A 22620-nucleotide genomic window follows, 5' to 3' on the forward strand; every position below is an offset into this window, starting at 1 on the left:
TTCTTGCATACCTCAATCGTGCTTCAAATGAACAGGCTTTAAATATGGAGTTCTATGAGGACGGCATGCTTTGAACACAGAAGAGCGTAACATGTTCGTAACTGTAGAGGTGCTTACTTCAACCATAGTTTCCCTTACCAGTTTCTGTATGTCATTACGTGTTAAACAAGGGTTCCTACTAATTTCTATGAGAACCTTCCTCTTGGTTTTTTCTGGAATTTTGATGGGGCGTCCAGAACGAGGGAGGTTAGCAGTTGATCCTGTAAGCTTAAACTTGGTAATTATGCTTTGGAACAGTAGATTTTGGCACATTAGGTTGTGTAGCAATACTGGAAAGAGACAAACGAGACTTGTATTTTACAAAAATTCGATTTTTTTAAATCACTGAACAGTTATTTCCTGTTCGCCATGATGACCAAGCAGATAATGACAGACAATGTGTTAAATTGTCAGAAGCACATTTTTTGCTGGCTAAATTCCAATAATTATGAACCCAGTGTCTAGTTCTGGAATGGTATAATGTAGTTTATTTGCCAAACTAAAAAAAATTTTTACAGGAATATCAGTTTTTTCACACGTTCTGAAATGTATGAACACTTTCTGCTCCTCCTATTTTTGGTTATTTGTTTATAAACAGTTTATTTGTCATTTAATTTATATAAAAATTTATGTAGATGTGTGTTAGTAATACATTTATAATATATAATATATATTCTATTAGCCTAATTGTAATACTTAAGTTATGAGTAAAAAACCACTTGGGACGCAAGGGTATGAACACTTTCTGTTGTAACAGTAGATGAAGTTCCACTACAGAGAAATTAATATTGTTAACCATACTAATTAAATATATCAACAACATTTAACCAATTTATATTTTGTATGGATTTTCATTACTGAAGCAATATAGGTCAACTGTTTGACTGTAAAATTTATAACACAACTTTATTTATGAAAAAAAATCTTATAAAAAAAACAACTAAGGATCATAAACAAAAATATCATGTATCAAAGCCCAAAGTAAAGAACTAGCAAAAAACAACAACAAACAAACAGCACTAACTGTTTCTATCAACTTATAAATAGATATTAACAGTATTTCTGTTTAATCTTTTTGTGACCTCCAGGTTACTAGGGACCTCATAACCAACAATTGCATTGATCCACAAGTGATTTGATGCATAAAGTTTCAAACAATGCATTTTGAAAGCCAATGGGGTTCTATATTGACCCATCTATATTTATAGAGTTAATGCTATAATTACTTATTATAAACATGTAAATAATTAGCATCAGTACTGATAACAGGAATCAGACAAATGTTTTCTCTCATATGACAAAAACACTCACTGATAATCTTCTTCCTCCTTCTTTTTGGGCTGATAATTCTTAACAAGTCTCCTGATGAGAAGAAAAAACACCTTTAAATTGTTTTTTCTTCATCATAAATTCTGACACAACTATGAAAACTCTATATTAGGCCTTTTATACTTAATATCTATATAATGTTAAATACATTTTTATATTATAAAATATTAGACTTGTACATTTATAGTACCATTACTGTTGAACATTTTTAAATATACTAATTTGAATATGAAAACACCTAATGTACATTTGGTTGACATAAATTTATCTTGTACTTTTAATTTTTTTGTATACAACATATACTAAAAATTATTATGGATGTAGTTGTAATATGCAACATCTATAACTTTAGTTGTCTTTTTTTTGTTTGGAAATTTCGCACAAAGCTACTCGAGGGCTATCTGTGCTAGCCATCCCTAATTTAGCAGTGTAAGACTAGAGGGAAGGCAGCTAGTCATCACCACCCACTGCCAACTCTTGGGCTACTCTTTTACCAACGAATAGTGGGATTGACCGTCACATTATACACCCCCACGGCTGGGAGGGCGAGCATGTTTAGCGTGACGCGGGCAACTTTAGTTGTCTTAGACTTAGGTCTCCAAAACCTTACTGTAAGTACTTAGGACTGAAATTATTAAAAAAATGTACATTATTTTTAATGCAATAGAATCTTAAAGGATATGTAATTAAAAATAATTAACCAATGCATAAATTACAGTGTCCAAAATCAAGTGAAAATGTTTACCTTATTTTTTTTCAATGCACTTGGAAAACAAAATAGATTTTGAATTGAAAGGGAGTCCAGATAAGTATAGAGATATTCACATTGTTAGATTGACTCAACTATAACATAATCACAGAATAAGCATTATTCAACGGATAATCAAATAAATTTCTCATGGCATCCGATACTAGAATTTTATATAATTAGGATTTCTACTAAATACAGTCCAGCTTGAACAGAAATTAAATTTACTGGGAGAGAATGAGGGATGGTTATATATACATTAAAATATGATATACTCACCTGAGTTTGCTGGCATATTCACCTTCGATGGAACATCGATCTTTAATAAACTGAGCATACTTATCCAAGAAATCTATGCCACGTTGAGTATGTGCTCCTAGGTTATCATACTGATCCTGAAAATTAAATTATATATGAATTTTCTCTAGTTAACATACTTACAGCAAGGAAGTTTTATGCACATGAATTCCTAAATTACAGTTTAAACTATGGCATGGTGTGTAAGCATTTGTTAATAAATTAGGTACATACACACATATATATATATTTAAAAAAATGTTTTATTGCAGATTATGCAGCAAATATAATAATAAATGTCACACTTTTTACCAAAACATATGCATTTAACTCAGTCCTCCATAAATCCCAGGTATCAGGTCTCCATAGTGACTCAACATTTAATTGTGGTACCAAGTATTTTCTCCCATTTTACTCGTGTATAATAGGTCTGTGCTAAATAGAACTTGCATATTCTCAAGATGGCTGGTATGGGTATTAAAAACTCAAATCTAGAACAGTTCTGGACTCTTGGAAGTCCAAAAGTATTTTCATGTTCTTTGAATCCTAAATCAAACTTTGTTTCTAAGATTTTAATGGGAGGTTCAGCACTTCCTCTTTGTTAGGAATGAAGCATCACAGTTGCACAATATTACTAATTTTGTTTTTCTTCTTTCTGTCAATTCAAACAATCAGTGCACGTGTTTAGACTTGGACAAGACCAAAGGCCATTAGTTCAAGTAATACCATCAAGTAATTGTTGATATCATGCGATCATTAGCATGCACTCATTGCTGTAAAAGTAAACAAGTGTAGCCTCCATTTCCAAGTATAAAAAGTTGTAAGGTTAGATTAGGCATACAGAAAGGCCTTTACTTACTGTTTACAGTGTAGTAGTAATGAGTAGATAAGACCTATTTTGAAACAACCTGCTTGGCCTATTGATATTGCAGTGCTTATTTTTGTTTTACTTTCATTCATTGCAAGAATCCACCAAAAATACAGTTATTTAGTCTACTGTTTTAATAATTGCACATATCAAAGTTTTAACTTTATATATAATAAAGTTTAATAATGAACCACTTGTTTGCTAGTATAAGACTATGTGTTGTATAAAAATCACAAAACTGACTCAAAATATATTTCATGACTTTCATATATCAAATCTGCATCCTATATTCTGGACTGACCCTAGATCTGAAAATATTTATTTAGGTCTGATTTAACTTATTGCACATAAGCTCCATTTTTGGAATGCATTTAGACAGATAATATTAATTTAAATGCACAGATGGTATGTGTTTCAAATAATCTATTGGCTGACATCAGATTTTCTTGATTCCACAATACTTATAACTTAGTAGTTTTAGCAATGTAACAGCAGTATCTTATATTTAAGCAAGGCCAGTATTAAGTTACACTTATTGTTTCCTCTTGTATCTCAGTAATGGTATAAAGAAATTGAATACTGTATATATCTCCCCTTTTCACAACAAAATCTTTGTTAATATTGTTTTGAATATTAATTTATTTTGCTTTATATTTTTATGCAGTGTAACAGGTATCCTTTCTCTTGACAACTGTAATGTTAGACCTTTTAATTGGAACTTGAAAATTGAAGTTTTTTTAAACATCATATACACAGTGATATGATATGCATTAATTATATATGTACATTCATGTTTATTTTTTTATGATAATATATGTTTGTTCAGTAATGTATTTAAATAAAATAATCATACTCTGAAAGAAAAAACTAAAGGTCACTTGTGGAAACACACATTTCCCTTAGGAGGCAGTAAGTGTAGAAAAGAGTTGGTGAATCATGATAAACAACGAGGATGTGTTAAAAATCCATAACTTACAATAATTTAGTCATAAAGTACAGTTATAACAGAAGATGATACAGTATTCACTGATGAAATATTGAACACTACACAGATATATATATAGAACATTTATCTACACTGAAATATGCTACAGTATTGCCAATTCTAAAGTGAAAGTACTGGACAATTTTAACATGTTATTGGATGAGCTGACACAAATAAATTAAAAGCCTTTGGTACTCTTTAGCATTCTAATCATACCATGTTATTTCAATATCTATTTTCTTCTACACCTAACCCTAAGACAAATAAAAAGAGTGAAAGACAGATCTACAAGACAAAATTGTACTTAAAATAAAAATTATTACAAACTACATTTAATTTTTCATATACTTATGTTAGTAATTAATTTTTATATTATTCTTTACATTTCTTACTGTTCTGCAGTCCACTGAATAAAATGTATCAAAAGTATTTTACCAAAATACACTCTTCACATCAATTTAACTGGAAAAAGCCAATTACTTGTTAAAAACAATTCTATTCTGATTATAAAAAAAATAAAGTATACCACAAAACAAGCAGAGAGGAAGAAGAACCTCCTATTAATTATTACAGTTGGTATTAGGGAAAATAAATTAACTGATCTTAATAATCAACCTTGATGACTGTCATCTTTGGGATGGGTAGCAATAATGTAAACATGTGTACCTGTACATCAACCAGAAACTGGATTTTTCTGAAATGCATAGGTAACCAGTTCCAACTAAAGTAAGGGATAAATAAGTGATGATTTGATTGACTGCAGAGAAGGATGGGGATCAACAGTCTGCAATCCTATATCTTTTCAAAGATTGAGTCAAAATAAAAAGAGGCATCTAGCATTGGCTTCTTCATATCTTGAACTGAACAACCTGCATAAAAAGGAAGAGAAGCAGGGGGACTGTACACAGTCTAATCCACAAAGGAGCATCAACTATGTCTTTGGTTAAATCCATCTTTAGAGGACTCTTTTACTGCCTCAGTAACAGAATGGACTCTGTATTTATATGTATTCCATATACTGATAGTTCAAACAAGTTCAATAGCCATGGTACTTAAAATTCTTTTAAGCAGGATTAAATTAATGTATGAGACCCTCTTTTTTATTAGATATAGGTTTGTGGACCAGCAATACTAGGCATGAGGAATGCATATACCTAATTTTATTTTATTACTCATCAGGATCTCTACTATCTTGCCTTCAAAATGGAATTATTTCAGGCAGGATTAGAATAATTTAATCCATGAGACTTTGGGCATGATCAAATATATCAATAAAAATGGTTTGACCTCCTGAGTCCTATACTGTAATTATATCTCAAATTGATCAGGAGATGAAAGAACTACGAGCTAAAAGTGTGTACTCAGTTTCGGAAAAATTTACAGCCACTCTGGAGGCTGATATGCTATGGATAGAAAAGACAAGGAAGATCTAGTTAAATCTGAGCAGGTTATTTGTGCAATGTATGCTAACAAAAGATTTTTGTGTATAACTTGATTGCTTTCCAGAAAAATCCAAGGAAGATCTAACACGGTTTAAACTTAAGACAATAGATGTGTAAGATACATGCATATGCAGGCTGAGGTTAAACAGTAGGCTTTGAAATGAATCTGAAGAAGCACCATAATACAGAGATTTTTCCCCATATGTTACAAAAAGACATTGACCCCTGTGCTAATATACCCGGTAAACTGTCAATGCACAATAAAACATCTATAAGGATTAGTAGAAAGGCTTACCACAGCTGAGGAAACAAAAAGTAAGCATTTCTCCTACAATTATCAACTGGTGTGAGAGACGGGAAGAAACACCCCTGTGCCTAGTATCTAAGGTTTTACAATGTTGAGGGTCTCGACCAGTCTGCTTTGTTATGTGGCAAACTGGATATGTCTTCTGCAAAATGCCACTGGATCTAAGGTACCAAATCTTCCTCTCTGATCTGCAGTTTGTCTTGAACAAATTATCTTGTAACAGTTATGACATAGAATATGCAAACCCCATAATGTCAAATCAAAGATGTAATACGCATCCTGATTATCACAGCAAGTCAAAATGGAAATATTGAACATGGTCACCATTCCTGTCTTAGAAGACTCCTTACTTTACCCTGAAAAGCAGAAGTTTTAGATGATTTGTCCTTCTTTCTGTAAAAAGAGAAAATGAGAATACAACCCACATGTACAGAAACAGAAAGGGCACCTTCTACAGATAGTAGTGTACTTGGATGCTACACATCTTATCTGACAGAAATTTGGTCTTACTGCATTTACTAGAAACAACCATAATGAAATGAGAAAATAGCAGGAAGCACACAAAAGAACAATCTCAAAATCTTGTTAACTCAATACAAAATGATCTGAATGTGCAGAAAAAGAAGTTATAGTGACATCACAAAAAAATAAAAAATTCCCACTTAAATTATTATCCATGCTAAAATATATCATGATCACATGAGAATTCTAGCTTATGTAAACAAGAGACTATAGAATTAAAGTAACACTGACATAAGCACTGAGCCTTTATAAATGGCAGGATTACTTTTATTCTGTATGTTACAACCCACTTTGAGTGGAAGTAACATATAAAGGGGGTCTAAGCAGATTACTTACAATTTTTTTTTAGTTATTGGATTACAGTACAATAAGGTAATATAATGGATAAAAACAAGTTAATTATTGGGAGAAATCTGTCAGAATTTAAAAAAAAGTTCCCACAAAAACGTATAGTTTATCCTTTCTTATTGATCCATGAAAGGTTACCCGTGGTTACCACAAGACTGGTCTTGCACAATCTAAACTACAGCAGAGCTGTGTAGAAGACAAAATTTCACCCTTCTTATACCCTCAAAGTAATAGAACTAACAAATGTTATATCTTTAGATAATGAAATATTCTTTACCAGGCAAAAAAAGATAAAAAGGTAGTCCAAATTTCTTTGAAACACTTCTGATCAGATATGCTATGACAATGGAACTGTGCTAGTGCACAGGCCTGAGAAAAAGTGATCTCTTGTTCAAATCATATGTAAAGATCAAAAAGATGAAATGGAACCAAGAGGTACAAAATTCATCACTGCATCATAATATTAGGGGTCAGTTTGATGAATCAATACAAGAAACCTTAACTCTATGAATCACAACATACAGTCAAATAGGAATGATCTAATTATTGTAAACAATCTAAATCTGACTAAGCCACTGAATAATCAAACCAATAAAGTACTTGATGTTGAATCTGTAGAAGTAATATTTGGTCATTACTTAAAAGCATAAAATAATGTAATTTTTAAATATTTTTTTATTCTCATGAAAAGTGAAATTACTCTAATGCTGTGTTACCTACTACAACATCATTCCACAGAAAATAGTGCAGCTCTAGTGCAGCCTTTAGGGTTAACTCATTAGCAGATGTAAAAAAACAAATGACCAAACCATCATTGTGCAGTTGGTTAACTGTCCTTTACAATTGTATATGCAGAGCATTGTTTGTTTGTTAATTCTTCGTATGACTACAGTATGAAATAAATGTATGACTCCTAAAAAAACACATGAAAAGAGTATAGGAAAGTTATTTTGTCCTGAACTGGTAAATGTATTTGTGGATTAGTTATCAGTACAAACTTCATTTAAAATTGTTTCTCTTGAAATTCAAAATCTAATCTAAAGCACTTGTAATATTCATAAAATCTACAGGAGCATACTGTTGAAACTAAAAAAGAAAAATCAATTGCTGAAACAGTTATCAACTTCTTGTTGTCTTAATTCTGATTATCCAATCTACTTTTTCATGTCTGATATAATGTATTATGTAATTAAAAGGTTTTTAACATATTCTAAGAGTTTTTATACTGAATTTATAAAGGTAGTTGATAGCTATACACACAACATAAAAATGACTTTCTTTGAGAATTAATTTCTAAAGAAAATACTATTATTCTGATTTTGAATGTGTAAAATAAAAAATAAAACATTAAAAGGTTTAGAGTGTAAAATTATACATAGCAGCATAAATGAATAAAACTACAAATAACTTTAAATCTGCAATATCACATAAGGTTGAACTTGAAACACTCAAAAAACCTAAGCATTTTACTGCACATAAACACATCTACATTTAGGTCACTGTGTTACATTAAGGTGAAAGGGTGATGATGAAAGTATTACATGTACATATTAAGAAGCTAAGTAAAAGTAAAAATACAGGCCAGTGTTATTTTTGTCTTAACCATGAACTCTTTTCAGAATATAGGAGTGAATAGATAATTGATATTTTCTCTTCTCCCACATGTGCTTTACAGCCTACTTTATATTGCATATTCACCTGTTTCCTTTAAGACTATTTTCAAATAGTAATAAAATAGAAGTATGCAAAAAAAAATGATAAAAGTGTTCATGAATAACTACTAGAGATAAACATTTTAATATCTTACCCATATTTGGTACCAAATTAATTAATTCAGTCAACATGCATTTAAGATTAAAAACATAAGTAGCAGATTCTAAATCATGTCATTAATCCCATAAATAAGTACCATGCAGTATTACCTTCATTAATGAGTATCTTAGAAATATCATAATGTACTTATTTTTAAATCCACTTTATAAACACAACAGCATTTGATTTTATTTACATATAATTGCAATTTAATATGGTAATTCCATGGTTTTATTCCTAGAAATTCAGTTTTGGCTAACCTTGCATTCTTATATGCAAGTCAGCTTCACTGAACATTTGAATTTAACCGACTTTACTAATCTTAAAAAGTTGCTTTAATTTTAGACCAGTAGTTTCTAACCTTTTTCTCTTTGCAAACTTCTTGGGTAATAACAGTTTTCACATAAAAACCTCTCTTAAGCAGTAATAAATTTTGTAAAATGATACAATGTTTGAGCACTTTGAATTCAATGAAAACAAAAACATTCTGTAACACACAGCATATAACACATTTACTGTAAAATGTGATTATCTAATGTTGTCATCAGCTCGCAGTTAGTACCACGTAAAAATATAATTCTTAAGATATATGGAAAAAAATTGAAAGCAAGACCATTTAATATAAACAGATTAGCCTTCTGAACTTGTTTTGAAGAACATAGGGTTTTTAAAGTTCAGCTCAGCAAAAGAGATACGGTCTAAAATCTGGTTTTGCATCAAGCTATTTCCTTGATAAAACGATGCCATTACCAATTTTTTTTTTTAATAAGCCCCTCAGAGTTATCTGCCAAACCCTTGTGATTCAGGAACCATCAGTTGGGAAATGTTGCTTTAGGCTAAAGGCTACGTTGAAGATCCTAAGGTATCTTATTCTGACCAGCAACATGCAAAATCTTGACATAAGCAAGGTGCAACAATATCAATTCAGAATTAACTTGTTCTTTGTCGACCTGGATCATCGATAAAATATTCACTTCCAGACCAGGTATAAAACTCATTGTTTGTAAAACTCTTGTATATAAACCATTATTAGTAATAACCATTATTATAAATTGTATCATTTTTATGCCTGTATCAGTCTTGTTGGCAAGTAACAAATTTAATACAGGTTAACATTTAATTAACTACTAGGCTCAAATTCCAACTTCTGATTATTTGAAATACATATGGAACAAATGTCAGTTTTCCCAAATTAAAAATGTATTTCCAATTGGTAGTTATCTTCTCTCACATAAACAGCTATTATGCAGTGCTGCCCTCTATATGCAAAACATCTTTTGCACATGCATCAAGCATTTGCACTCTCACCCATCTGGAATTGACTGATTCAGATGAATCTTGCATATAAATTATTATGTGGGAACCATCCATCAATAAGAGTGCAAAATACTCTCTTGACACACAATTCCCTTTATTCAATTCTACCAAACTATCACTTCAAACTTAACTAGAAAATGGAAGCATTAATTTCCAGTGTGGAGAAATGGTTAGAAATATGAGATGAGAAATGCAGCTATCAAAAATACAATTTCAGTATAGGAAAATTATAATGTCCAATAGGGTGCTTTACCTCCTCTCACAAGAAATAACTAGAATCCCACAATGAAAAGGTGGAGGAACCAGTGCAAGGTAAAGAAAGAAGTATCCTTCAAAAGCATCTGATGAACACTCTGAAAGAGATCTTTGAAGTCTAAGATTACATGTGGAAGTAAGCACCACTTCTGTACCAGGTAAACTATTTGCATAGTGTTGTAAAAAGTGTCTCAGATATGGGTAGAAATAGGAAGTAATGATACAAAACACACTATAAATGAATTCCAATCCCATAATATATAAATGTGGAAAAGAGTAAAAGGATTTGCCTTCAGGTGCAGAGTGGTTAGTCAACTACATCCAAAACCAGGCCATTGGTAACTGACATCCATATGGAGGAAGGAAAGAGGATCACACCCAGTGGCAAATCAACTATAATCCAAAACCAAGCCATCTGGTGGGAGTTGGAAAAAATATTGCATAAAGAAAAGTGATAGTTTGGTAGAATTAAACAGAGGGAGTCACATCTTGACTTGAATGTGAGATGCACTGAAATCAGTCAATTTCAGATGGGTAGAAGCACCAAAGCTTATGGTATTTACAAAAACATTTTGCACATATAGTTCACCATTGAATAAGAATAGCTATTTACATGAAAGAGACAATGTACTATATCAGAATTTAACAGTGTTTCAAACTCAGTTGACACCTTACAGCATCTGCAATAACAACAAATGACGATGGCCAAGAAGTACAAATATACTCTTCAAAAAAAGAAACGCAAAAGGGATATTTTTGTTATTTTCAAGAGAAATATATGTAATAACGTTACAAGCTCAGAGTATGTATGTTACACATGTTAAGGCACTGATTGTCAGACCAAAATGACAATAAAAGTTGTGCACTTTGAAAACGGAGAAAAACATCGGATTTTTCGCCAAAACGCATTCGTGTCCAATAAATTTGTTTGAAAGATCTGCATGTTCTGCAAGTGCAACATGTGCAAAATCCTATAAAGTGGCGGGTTCTCGGTTTCCATAGCTCAGTGTTAAGCCACCGACACGCAATACAGTTACGCCAAGACTGACTGAAGCACAACGCAACAATGCCATTGGTCGCTTGGAAGCAGGCAAATCTCGATCAGATGTTGCCAGAGCTGTGAATGTCCACCCAAGCACTATCACAAGGCTCTGGAATTGTCACCAACAACATGGATCAACTTACGACCGTCCACGATCTGGCAGACCTCGTGTGACCACGCCCGCACAAGATCGCTACATCCAGTTACGTCACCTTCGGGATAGGACTACCACTGTGACGTCTACTGCCTCAACCATACCAGGGCTGCATAGGATTTCCCATCAGACCGTACGCAACCATCTACGAGATTCTTAGGCCCCATGTGCAGCCCATCATGGTGAGCGTCAGCGGCGTTTTCAACATGACAACGCCCGTCCTCACACAGCCCAACTCACCACTGTCTTCTTGAGACACCACAACATCAACGTTCTTCCCTACCCTCCAGATCACCAGATTTAAACCCCATCGAACATCTTTGGGACGAGTTGGACCGACGTCTGCGACGGCGACAACCTCAACCGCAGGCTCTACCTCAGCTTGCAGCAGCTTTGCAGACTGAGTGGACAGCCATTCCACGGGATGTGATTCGTCATCTCATCCCTTCCATGGGCAGGAGATGCCAAGCAGTTATTGATGCTCACGGGGGGCATACTCGTTATTGACGTTGAGTGACGTTAATCTTCAACTAGTTAGCGTGGACTTCGTCTTTGCAGACTTTGGATGTTCAGCAGTGAATGTGCAAAGTTTCACACATGTCATACAGAACTACCCAGAATACACTTGTTAACAATATGTCTCAAATTTTGCCTTTCGAGTTTCTTTTTTTGAAGAGTATACATTTTCCATTCAAACTTCAAGGTGCCAAATAAGCTTGATATAATAAAATCTTTAATCAGTTTACATTTTGACAAGAAATCACTTAAAATTGTTTCATGTGCTGATTACATTGACATTTTCGTTCATGATATCCTTAACGTCAAAATACTGTTTTCGAAGACCATATCACCCACAGTGCTTTGTAAAGTATGGCATAGAATTTTTAATAATAAAACTACATATCAAATTTTTAAGTGACATAAAACATTCAGCCATTATACCTTTCTATTTCCAATAAAAATAAAAGTACTAGGTGTGTTTTTATATGAAATAATGATAACCGTACAAACAGTACCGTATACAAACCATTTGATATTTTTGCACCAAGAATTCTGACACTTAAATTACAAAGACATATTACTTATCAAGAATCAAATCACATTTAGTATTTAATTTTCTTTGTTCCCATAACAGCATCTGGTTTAGAAATATATATAAGAAAAATGTTTAGGAATTAGAACAATTAGGATTTTGTCTTCTCAAAAGTAATAAAACTATTTTCTCTATTTTCCTTTTTTTTCAACATATTTCAAAATAAATCTTTCCTACATGTGATCATAATTTAGAAACTTGTGATTGTGTACAACATATTAGGGCCTCTAATTTTCAGGACATAAAAACAACTTATGAAACAAATGTTTTTTGGAAATATGAACAAAAAACATTTGCTTATTAAGCAGAAAAATAAATATTATACATTGCTTAATAATTATTCAGAATTTTAAAATTATGTAACTATTATGTAAAATAAAAATAACTTAAAAACAATGACATTTAAGAAATGTTAGATATAGTAAGTGCAATTCCAATATTAACAGCAATGTAATATTTATGAAATATAATAAAGAACTACACCTTTAAAATTTACAAGGCTTATGACTTAAGTCTTTTTGGCAAGCATTCACACCTCTTGCAAAACAACAGCAGAAAAAATGAAGTTATACAACTGTTATACAATTGGTAAAAGTGATCTTGACCAGACTTAATTCTAGAAATTCAGATTTGTATCATGTAATTAATTATACAGTCAACCATTGATTGTGTAGTCAAATGTAAATTAACCAAAAAAATGCTGTATCCACATAATCATTTTGTTTTAAATGGATATATCTTCTTGTGTCCACAAGTGTGGAAGTGGAATGTGCCATAAATTTCTACTTTTCAGAATATTAATGTTTATTCTGAAGTTATTTTCAATACTGAATATTTTCAGATTTTCACATAACAAGTATTCAAGAAAAACATTAAATTGATCTTGTTTCAAATTGTTATTTTCAAAGTTGGTAACACCTGCTACCAACTGTGGAAAACATTACTTACAGCAACATTGTTTCAGAATGCTTAATGTTTTTCAGTGAACGTACAAATGATATCTAAAGGCTTCGGGCTCCACAAGAATGACCAGTTGTGTTAGTGTAGTAGTTGTGATAAGTACATGTGAGATTTTAAGTATAAATTTTTAAACCAGTTGATTCTGCTCAAGTCCAACTCTCAATCTGATCCAAGCTTGACCCTTGTTTTTGACCTGTCAGACAAGTAACACCCATAGTCAAGCAGACAGACAAAGTTTTTGTTGGTTTATCTCTGTAGCTATATATATAGGATTTCCAAATAACAACTGTTGCTATTATCTACAAATTGTTTTCAGACACACTAAAATGAAAGAAAGCAAAACATTTGTTTAACAACAAGACTGTCTTGTATTATTGATCAATAATAGTAACAATAAGAGAAAAATTTTGATGAGTTGATTATTTTCATGATATTAATTGATTGTATCACAATTCTGATTGATTATTTTAGGTGACATTAATTGATGCTAATTATGGGTAATGAATTATATGAATTAACTGACATAATTGCACAGCTCTACTGCCTTCATCTAAAGCAGTAAGTACCTAACATCTCGATAAGTCCAGAGAGATTTATCAAACTTTTTAATGTAATTTACCAATTTCTTTGAACCTATGCATTTTGAATCATCAAGAACATTTACACTTACATGACAAGCATGACAAGATTGTGTTAGACAGTAAGAAGTTGCAATTTAAAATCTTGAACAAACAATCAATTCTGTTTCCAAAAACAAGCATAACCCATAAAATAAATTACAACTCTTTAAGTTATGTTTTTTTTACTTTTAACTAAAACTTTGCATGACCACTAACGGGATATTTTTCTTTTCTGGGTCTGTGGTCACAAAGAGAGTCCTTAAGAAGGAAAAAGAATATTTGGCCAACAAAAAATGAACATTTAGAATTTAAAAAAACTTAAAATAATATCATGGAAACACTTCTTAAACCACTGTAGCCCTTTACAATGCTACACTGTTTATTCACCACTGTAGATTTGGCACAATCAATAGCAAGTTAGAGCTGATTAAAAATGACAGTCTGACAAATCAAGGAACAGTGAACTTTGAAACTATAAGTGTTCACTTTGTCAGATGGACAGCTAAAAAATAACTTTCATTTACACAATTAATTAATTAGATTTTGTGTTATACATTGTTGACTCACAGAGAAGATGTAGCTGGTACCTCACTATTTAGTACACTGAAGGTTAGGAGCTAACACTTGGAATGGTATGGTAAATAGCTGCAGCTAAGCTGCACTGACAGTTTGACTTATCGGTAAATTAAGCTGTACACCAGAAATGAATTTAACCCTCGAAGGAGGAGCCCTTCTGAGAGCTTGGGTGCCTTTGCAAGTGATATGCATCATTTGCATGAGTAAGTTTATAATAGCATTAAAGGTTGTGAAAGCATCCTTGTTGACAATTTTATTGAGGAACAACTAAATGAGACCATAAGGCATCACCTAGGTGTATGAGGTCTTCACCTTGAACAGCTTATATAAAATGAGAAAATAACTGGCAGTAGCTGTTAAAGTGTCTTCAAATATGATCAGCCTTGCTCATGCAGCTGCCTTACAGAACTGTGGCACAGATGAATTACTTTCCAATAAGCAACTAGAGCTGTCTTGGCTCTCTGATATTTGTACCACAGCAAATGCACGTGATGCTTTTGACCAAAAACAAGAATCAGAGTGTAGACTATGGTTATGTGCTGCAGGAACATTTTTGTGTGAAATACTCATATCTTGCCCTACAGTAAGACAGATGAATTCCTCCATCCCATCTGACTGCACAGCAGATGAAAGATAAAATGCTGTAGCTGCTGTTACTCAGGTTATGGAAAATTAATACAATAAGTTGCCAAATGCTACAAGGATTATATTAAATACAACTCTGTGTCAAATTCTCTGAATAAAGTCATCATTCTGGCCAATAAACACTTATTTAATTCTGGCAAGTGGCTGGACTCTACATTTGAATCATAGAATGAAGGTTGTTATTACAGGACACAGTTCCAGAATGATATCCTAATGATGAAGGTATTACAAAAGCTCTTCACTAATTTTGCTTGTGCAACAAATGAACTGGATATCAGTGGAAAATCCATCCAATGATTTTTAGAACCAACTCAGGAACAGTGGATCAATCATGTATACATTGGAGAAGACATAAATGAAAAAGGCAATGCAAGTTCAAATTAAAAACTGTTGCAAAGGATTCCCTAGAGTTTTAGAGATATAACCAGTTCAAAAATACAGTTGATGTTAAAAAAAATGGAACCATTTTGCCTTCCAAGAGAGTATGGTCATTACCTGTGATGATTTTCAAAAAAGTAAGATGACAAGAGGAAAACTTATATATGTTGATTTGTGTATTTTAAATGCAGTGAATGTTAATATTTTTCATTTGGAAGATGTCCAATGGTTCAGAACTCTAGACCTAACCATCAGATAATAGCAATTTAAGCTAGATGACAAGAGTGGTGTCAAAACTGCCTTTAGTATACAAGCTCAATGTTTCAGTCAATTTTTAGAACTCATTCTCAGGGTTTTAGTGAGATAGGCCACCAGCATATGTAAATTATTCTTTTTGTATTTGGCCAATGTCCAAATCTGCTTTTCCAAACTATTTCATAGTCTTGCAGTAGATATGAATGGCTGTAAGAGAATTGAAACATAGAAAGTGTGTGTCGATGTAATCACAAGTAGAAATTTTTGGTTATATTGTGGGTAGAGATAATTTCTTGACTAAATCTGTAAAATTAAAAAGGGTTTATGACTGTCTCTATTTACCTCACTCACATAGCAAAAGGTTCTCTTTCACAGCATTTCATGTCTCACTGAGGTGACTCACAAATGCTAAAACTCCTAAACAGATCATTGCATGTTGAATAACAATGTAACAGGAGTATGATGTGGTCATACAGATTCATTTTGAAATGCAGGCACTTTCTTGTCACACAGTGTGAACACATTCATTCTTGGGGTAAAATCAATTCATTTGTTATGAAGTAGACTCATACAGCAAGCAATTTCATCAATGAATGGATTCCAAAATACATCTATCAAGAGTTCAAGGTGTGTGATAATGTGTTTAATCCATTTTATCAACCACTTAGACAAAGGTATTTGCCTGCATTGCAGCTAGTGGAATGAGTCCTGAAGAGACAAACTCTTCAGATTTAATAAAAACTAACATCTAAAGATGATTCAAGTGCACAGGGTTTAATCATGACATTCAGTACTACACCATACATACAGCCCTTAGGAAAACCAGCATTGATAAGGTAAACTTCACCAAAGAACTGGTAGTTCTTCTCTCCAGAGAATAACCCTTGATATCACTTTTTTCTTTTCTGAGATCAAACAAAGCAAATGACATCTATTGGTCATTACTCATTACTTCAGTAAGTGTAGCAAGGCATACTCAATGGTTGACATTTCAGCAGACAGTCTGTTGTCAATGTGTTTGCAGAACAACTGATAGTACATTTTGCCACCACTCAAAATTCACACACAAGGGAATTAATTTGAATAGCCAATTATTTTGAGTTGTGCACTGTGTTGAGGGTTGTGACGATGCAATCACCATATTATCACCTCCAGCAAAGAACAAATATACAGACTGTCAAGAATAATTTTGCAAAGTTTGGTAATTCCAGTTAAACTTGCAGTGACCATTAGTTCACATACCTCATGATAGGTCTGGCTTAAGTATGTGCATCCAATATACAGAAGTCTCTTGATTTTGGATGGATTAGTTCACACCTAGTTATCAGATAAGTTAATTCACTACTGACACATGATTCAGCATTTACAGGATGCAGGCAAGCATGTGAATAAGCTGTGACATTATGTCATAGACAAATTCCTCCTGTCCTTGGTTGACTATAAACTATAGTTCAACACCAATGAGTCTGAGGAATATCAAGAAAGTTTTATGGAGTATCTCAGCTTGTCTGATGAGAAGGAAGCTAAAAGTAATTATACAGCTATGTTCAATAATTCAGATAAAGAAGAACCTGAAAAACTGATGAAAAATTCCACTGGATTGCAAGAATGCTGATAATGACTACCTATTGTTTACTTTTCAGGGAGATCTCACACTAGACTTGTAAGAGATATTAAACATTTCAACACACTAATTACAAAAACTTACCCTTGTTTTATTTTGGTGTATTGCATTTATTGAGTTAAATAGAATTAAGTGATTTAATCAATTAACAGATCCAAGTAATTTCCTATGAGCAGCAATTGCATTGTTTAATGTCAGGTCAACCAGTAGGCTAAATAAAATTAGTATTTTTATTATTTAAATGATCAAATAGTTGAAAAATCAACTGTCACAAAAATATTCAACTCTCAGAAATTGGCCATTTCAATTATTCAAACTGTTGATTAACCAAAATTATGATTAAATAACTTCTAACAAAAACAATACACTAATCAAACTTAGGGTATACAATTACTTCAACTATCCAGTTAATAAAAATTTTGCTGTTATTTTTTATTGTCAAGCAAAGTTACATCATGAGCTGTATACATCTTGCTCAATCTTAGCCTTATAGTTCTTTTTTATTGATTGATTAGAGGAGTTGCAGGGCCATTTAGGCTATCTGTTACTGTCATTAATTTTGAACTGCTGATTAGAAGGAAACTGTGATAGCACCTGTAGCCAACTTTTTATTTTTGGGCTCCTGACTAGAGGGGAAGCCAACTGGCTGACAACATCCTATGGTTTGAATACTACTGTACCAACCAGTTAATGTAACAATTGATTAATCAGTTAGCAATTACCATTAATGTTACAAATAAAACCAGATTAATACTACTTCTACTACAGAACCTTAAAATACAAATAAATATTCAGCCACAATCGTCTAGTAAGCTACAACAATATAACACACTGAAAGGTACTACAAAACTATACACAAATATTGTAATCTGTCACACTCTATGATTCCACCATGTATCATTTATATTATGAAAAATAACAAAAGAATTCAAGTGCACAATACCATGTAAAATGCCAAAGATATAAAATGCTTTTATTATAATTTACTGAAATAGTCAAGCACTGTTTTCACAGAATAATGCAAAGAACCCACCAAAAAACAGAAAGTATTACTACACAATTATCCTGCAATACAATAATGACCAAGATCACTTTTATTATGCACATTTAGCAATTAACACATTACTATTCACAAACTACTCCCATATACTTAATACTAAAAGATAAGTATATTTTGTTAAAATTTACTGTCTAATCTTAGAATTATTTGAGATCAAGCAAAAGAGGCACACTATCAATTTGCACAAATATTTAAATGGAGGAGACTTAATGTGTTGTATGTTTAACTCTATTCCTTAACACTTCTGATAGTTTTCAAAACTCACTTGAAACAGTCTTACACTACAATCCATGTTAAAAAAGCTTAAAACATAAAGGCAAACTTCTCTAAATAAAGACCTATTTCCCAAATCACAATAGGCTATAATTGCTATTTACAGAAAAGCATTAAAATCTTATTGGAAAAACTGCTTTAAGAAAAACAAAACAGTGAAAAGCTTAGTTGCATTCAATAGAACAAAAACCTAAAAGCTAATTCTATTCAAACGAAAAACTGTGCAAAATCATAACTTGCTATGTTTTTGCACTCTCTACTTGGGTAACGACATTAGAACCCAAGAAAGCTAGTAGCTGCTAGTATAATACCAAGCAAACCTGTTCTCAGTGTTTAGTTACCTGGAGGTAATGTTTGTTATTTGGTAATCACAAACTGAGGTATTATGAGCTTAAAACGTGGATAGATGATATGAAAAATAACACAAAAATCCTAACTTTTACACAATTTATTTATAACATAGCAAAGATTGCAAGTGCTCAATAACAATAATGAGAGTGGAAGGGGTTGTAAAACCAAAAAATTAACATTCCCCTCAGAGTTTATTTGATATTGGCCCAGAAACCTGGGATAACAGACATACAGATGCACAGATTGTGTTTTATATATACTCTTCAAAAAAAGAAACACAAAAGGCAAAATTTGAGACAAATTGTTAACAAGTTTATTCCAGGTAGTTCTGTATGACATGTGTGAAACTTTGCACATTCACTGCTGAACATCCAAAGTCTGCAAAGGCGAAGTCCACGCTCACTAGTTGAAGTTTAACGTCACTCAACGTCAATAACGAGTATGCCCCCTGTGAGCATCAATAACTGCTTGGCATCTCCTGCCCATAGAAGTGATGAGATGACGAATCACATCCTGTGGAATGGCTGTCCACTCAGCCTTCAAAGCTGCTGCAAGCTGAGGTAGAGTCTGCGGTTGAGGTTGTCGCCGTCACAGACGTCGGTCCAACTAGTCCCAAAGATGTTCGATGGGGTTTAAATCTGGTGATCTGGAAAGCCAGGGAAGAACATTGATGTTGTGGTGTCTCAAGAAGACAGTGGTGAGTCGAGCTGTGTTAGGATGGGCGTTGTCATGTTGAAAAACGTCGTTGACATTCACTATGACGGGTTGCACATGGGGCCTAAGAATCTCATTGACGTATCGTTAAGCCGTAAGATTCCCTCGAATGTGCAAAAGGTCTGTCCTGGCATTGTAGGTGATGGCAGCCCACATCATGACACTGCCACCACCAAATCTGTCAACTTCCTGCATACAGTTTGCTGCAAAACGTTCACCTCAGCAACAGTAAACACGGGTCCTTCCATCCTGCCTACGAAGCTTAAAACGTGACTCATCGCTGAACCAAACATGCCTCCATCGTCGATGAGGCCATACCCGATGTGCCCGAGTCCACTACAGCCGTGCTTGACGATGTTGTTGGGTGAGGATGACGCCTCTGACTGGATGTCGAGGTCGGATTCCTGCATCTCGTAGACGGTTGCGTACGGTCTGATCGGAAATCCTACGCAGCCCTGGTATGGTTGAGGCAGTAGACGTCTCAGTGGTAGTCCTATCCCGAAGGTGACGTAACCGGATGTAGCGATCTTGTGCGGGTGTGGTGACATGAGGTCTGCCAGATCGTGGACGGTCACGAGTTGATCCATGTTGTTGGTGACGATTCCATAGCCTTGTGATGGTGCTTGGGTGGACATTTACAGCTCTGGCAACATCTGATCGAGATTCGCCTGCTTCCAAGCAACCAATGGCGTTGTTGCGTTGTGCTTCAGTCAGTCTTGGCGTAACTGTATTGCGTGTCGGTGGCTTAACACTGAGCTATGGAAACCGAGAACCCGTCACTTTTATAGGGATTTTGCACATGTTGCACTTGCAGAACATGCAGATCTCTCAAACAAATTTATTGGACATGAATGTGTTTTGGCAAAAAATCCGATGTTTTCCTTCGTATTCAAAGTGCACAACTTTTATTGTCATTTTGGTCTAACAATCAGTGCCTTAACACGTGTAACATCACATACTCTGAGCTTGTAACATTATTACATATATTTCTCTTTAAAATAAAAAAAATCTCTTTTACATTTTTTTTTAAAGAGTATATATATAGACAGATAGTAGAGGTTGAAAGCAAAAATAATTTTGTAACCTAGAAATATGTTTGCTATTGAGCAATTACAGAGACAGTTGAAAGCATCTATATGTGTAGATATATAGCAATAACTCTTTTTGTGACCTGACAATAATAATGCTTGTCATTCAGTAACCTATGAGAAACATTAAACTGAAATAAAAGCAAAGTTTGGTACCATACCTCTATGTTTTGACATTTTATCTCCAGTTTTAAAAATAATATTGTATCTTTTTTCATGCTTTGTTCATTAACTTTACGCATGTTAACTTGTACAAGTATACTTACTCTCTAAACTATTACCAAAACTACAGAAATGAATGGCAATATTATTGAAGGGACTAAACATTCTAGGATTTCATAACAATTTTCTGTGCATTTGTAACCAAAATGTTTAATAAGCTAACCAAATGGCATGACAGGAAGCACATACACAAAAATAACATTTCTTCCGAGAACATTCACTACAACTTGTGTCACAGACTCACTCTTTACAAGTTGCATGAAAAATTATGCTCTCAAATTTGTAAGTTGATTTATAAGATGTTATTTAAAAAAACAAAACAATATATATTTAAAGTCAACACCTATATTCCTCACGAAATATTAAGACTAAATGAAAGAGACAGTAACAATCTGTAAAATATTTACACTTAACATTGTCACATTTAGATATATTTAATGATCCTGACACACTGAAGCTATTTTTAGTTGAATTTGCAGCTTCATAAGTTAATATCTGGCACTTGAAACCATATATATATATATATATATATAGAGAGAGAGAGAGAGAGAGACACACACATAAACACACATGCATCAAGTTACATTTAGATACCAATAAATGAAATATTCAACATCTAAATGATCTGTTTGATAATTTTACTATTAGCAAAGCACTGAGCACTTGTCTTAGCACATTCAGTTTGCAGGAATATGGCAAATATCATGCACATTTTGAGACTGGAAATTAATTGGGCCATCTAACATAATGACAAAATACTGAGTATTTGTAGCACTTTTGCATAACACCTGCAAACTTACATGTTTAAAACTAAATTAATAAAAACATTTGCAGTATTTGGAGCACTAATGCATAACACCTGCAAATGTATATGTTTAAAATCAATCTTATATGGCAGCCAGATAAGACACTAACCATACACAACATTTCAAAAATACACCTACTTGAGTCTTTAGAATGTGTCATTAAATTAGCTTTTAACTCTGTAAAATAAATTTGGGTGCACTCTATGGTAACTATAATATTTTTGTACTAGCTAAAGCATTCATCCACTGCATGGAAGTTACGTAAATTCATGATTAATGAATGGTGATCTCACGACAAGAAAAAGGTGCTTCCCTTACATGTAATTAATAAAATGCCAAAATGCCTATAAAATTAACAAAATGCAAAACCAAAAATTTACATTTTCTCTCCACAGACCCAATAAACCTCCATATCATATACGGTGAAGAGCCATCCACAGGAGGCGAGTTTGTTCCGAATTTTGCGCAAAGCTACTCAAAGACTATTTGC

At 33.1% G+C, this 22620-nt stretch overlaps 1 protein-coding gene across 20 annotated transcripts in view; it reads right to left on the reverse strand.

Annotated features, from left to right (window-relative positions):
• The window catches only part of LOC143244984 (formin-binding protein 1 homolog), a 95130-nt gene that overhangs the window by 55098 nt on the left and 17412 nt on the right, over positions 1 to 22620 (reverse strand). For all 20 annotated transcript variants that reach the window (XM_076490632.1, XM_076490648.1, XM_076490641.1 and 17 more), the window contains exons 2-3: positions 2396 to 2511; positions 1351 to 1401 (exon numbers count right to left, since the gene is read on the reverse strand). In XM_076490632.1, coding sequence (XP_076346747.1) covers positions 1351 to 1401; positions 2396 to 2511 — 167 coding nt within the window. The remainder of the gene's footprint in view (positions 1 to 1350; positions 1402 to 2395; positions 2512 to 22620) is intronic.

The sequence above is a fragment of the Tachypleus tridentatus genome, chromosome 2 (assembly GCF_004210375.1).
Source record: "Tachypleus tridentatus isolate NWPU-2018 chromosome 2, ASM421037v1, whole genome shotgun sequence".
Taxonomy (NCBI): Eukaryota; Metazoa; Arthropoda; class Merostomata; order Xiphosura; family Limulidae; genus Tachypleus; species Tachypleus tridentatus.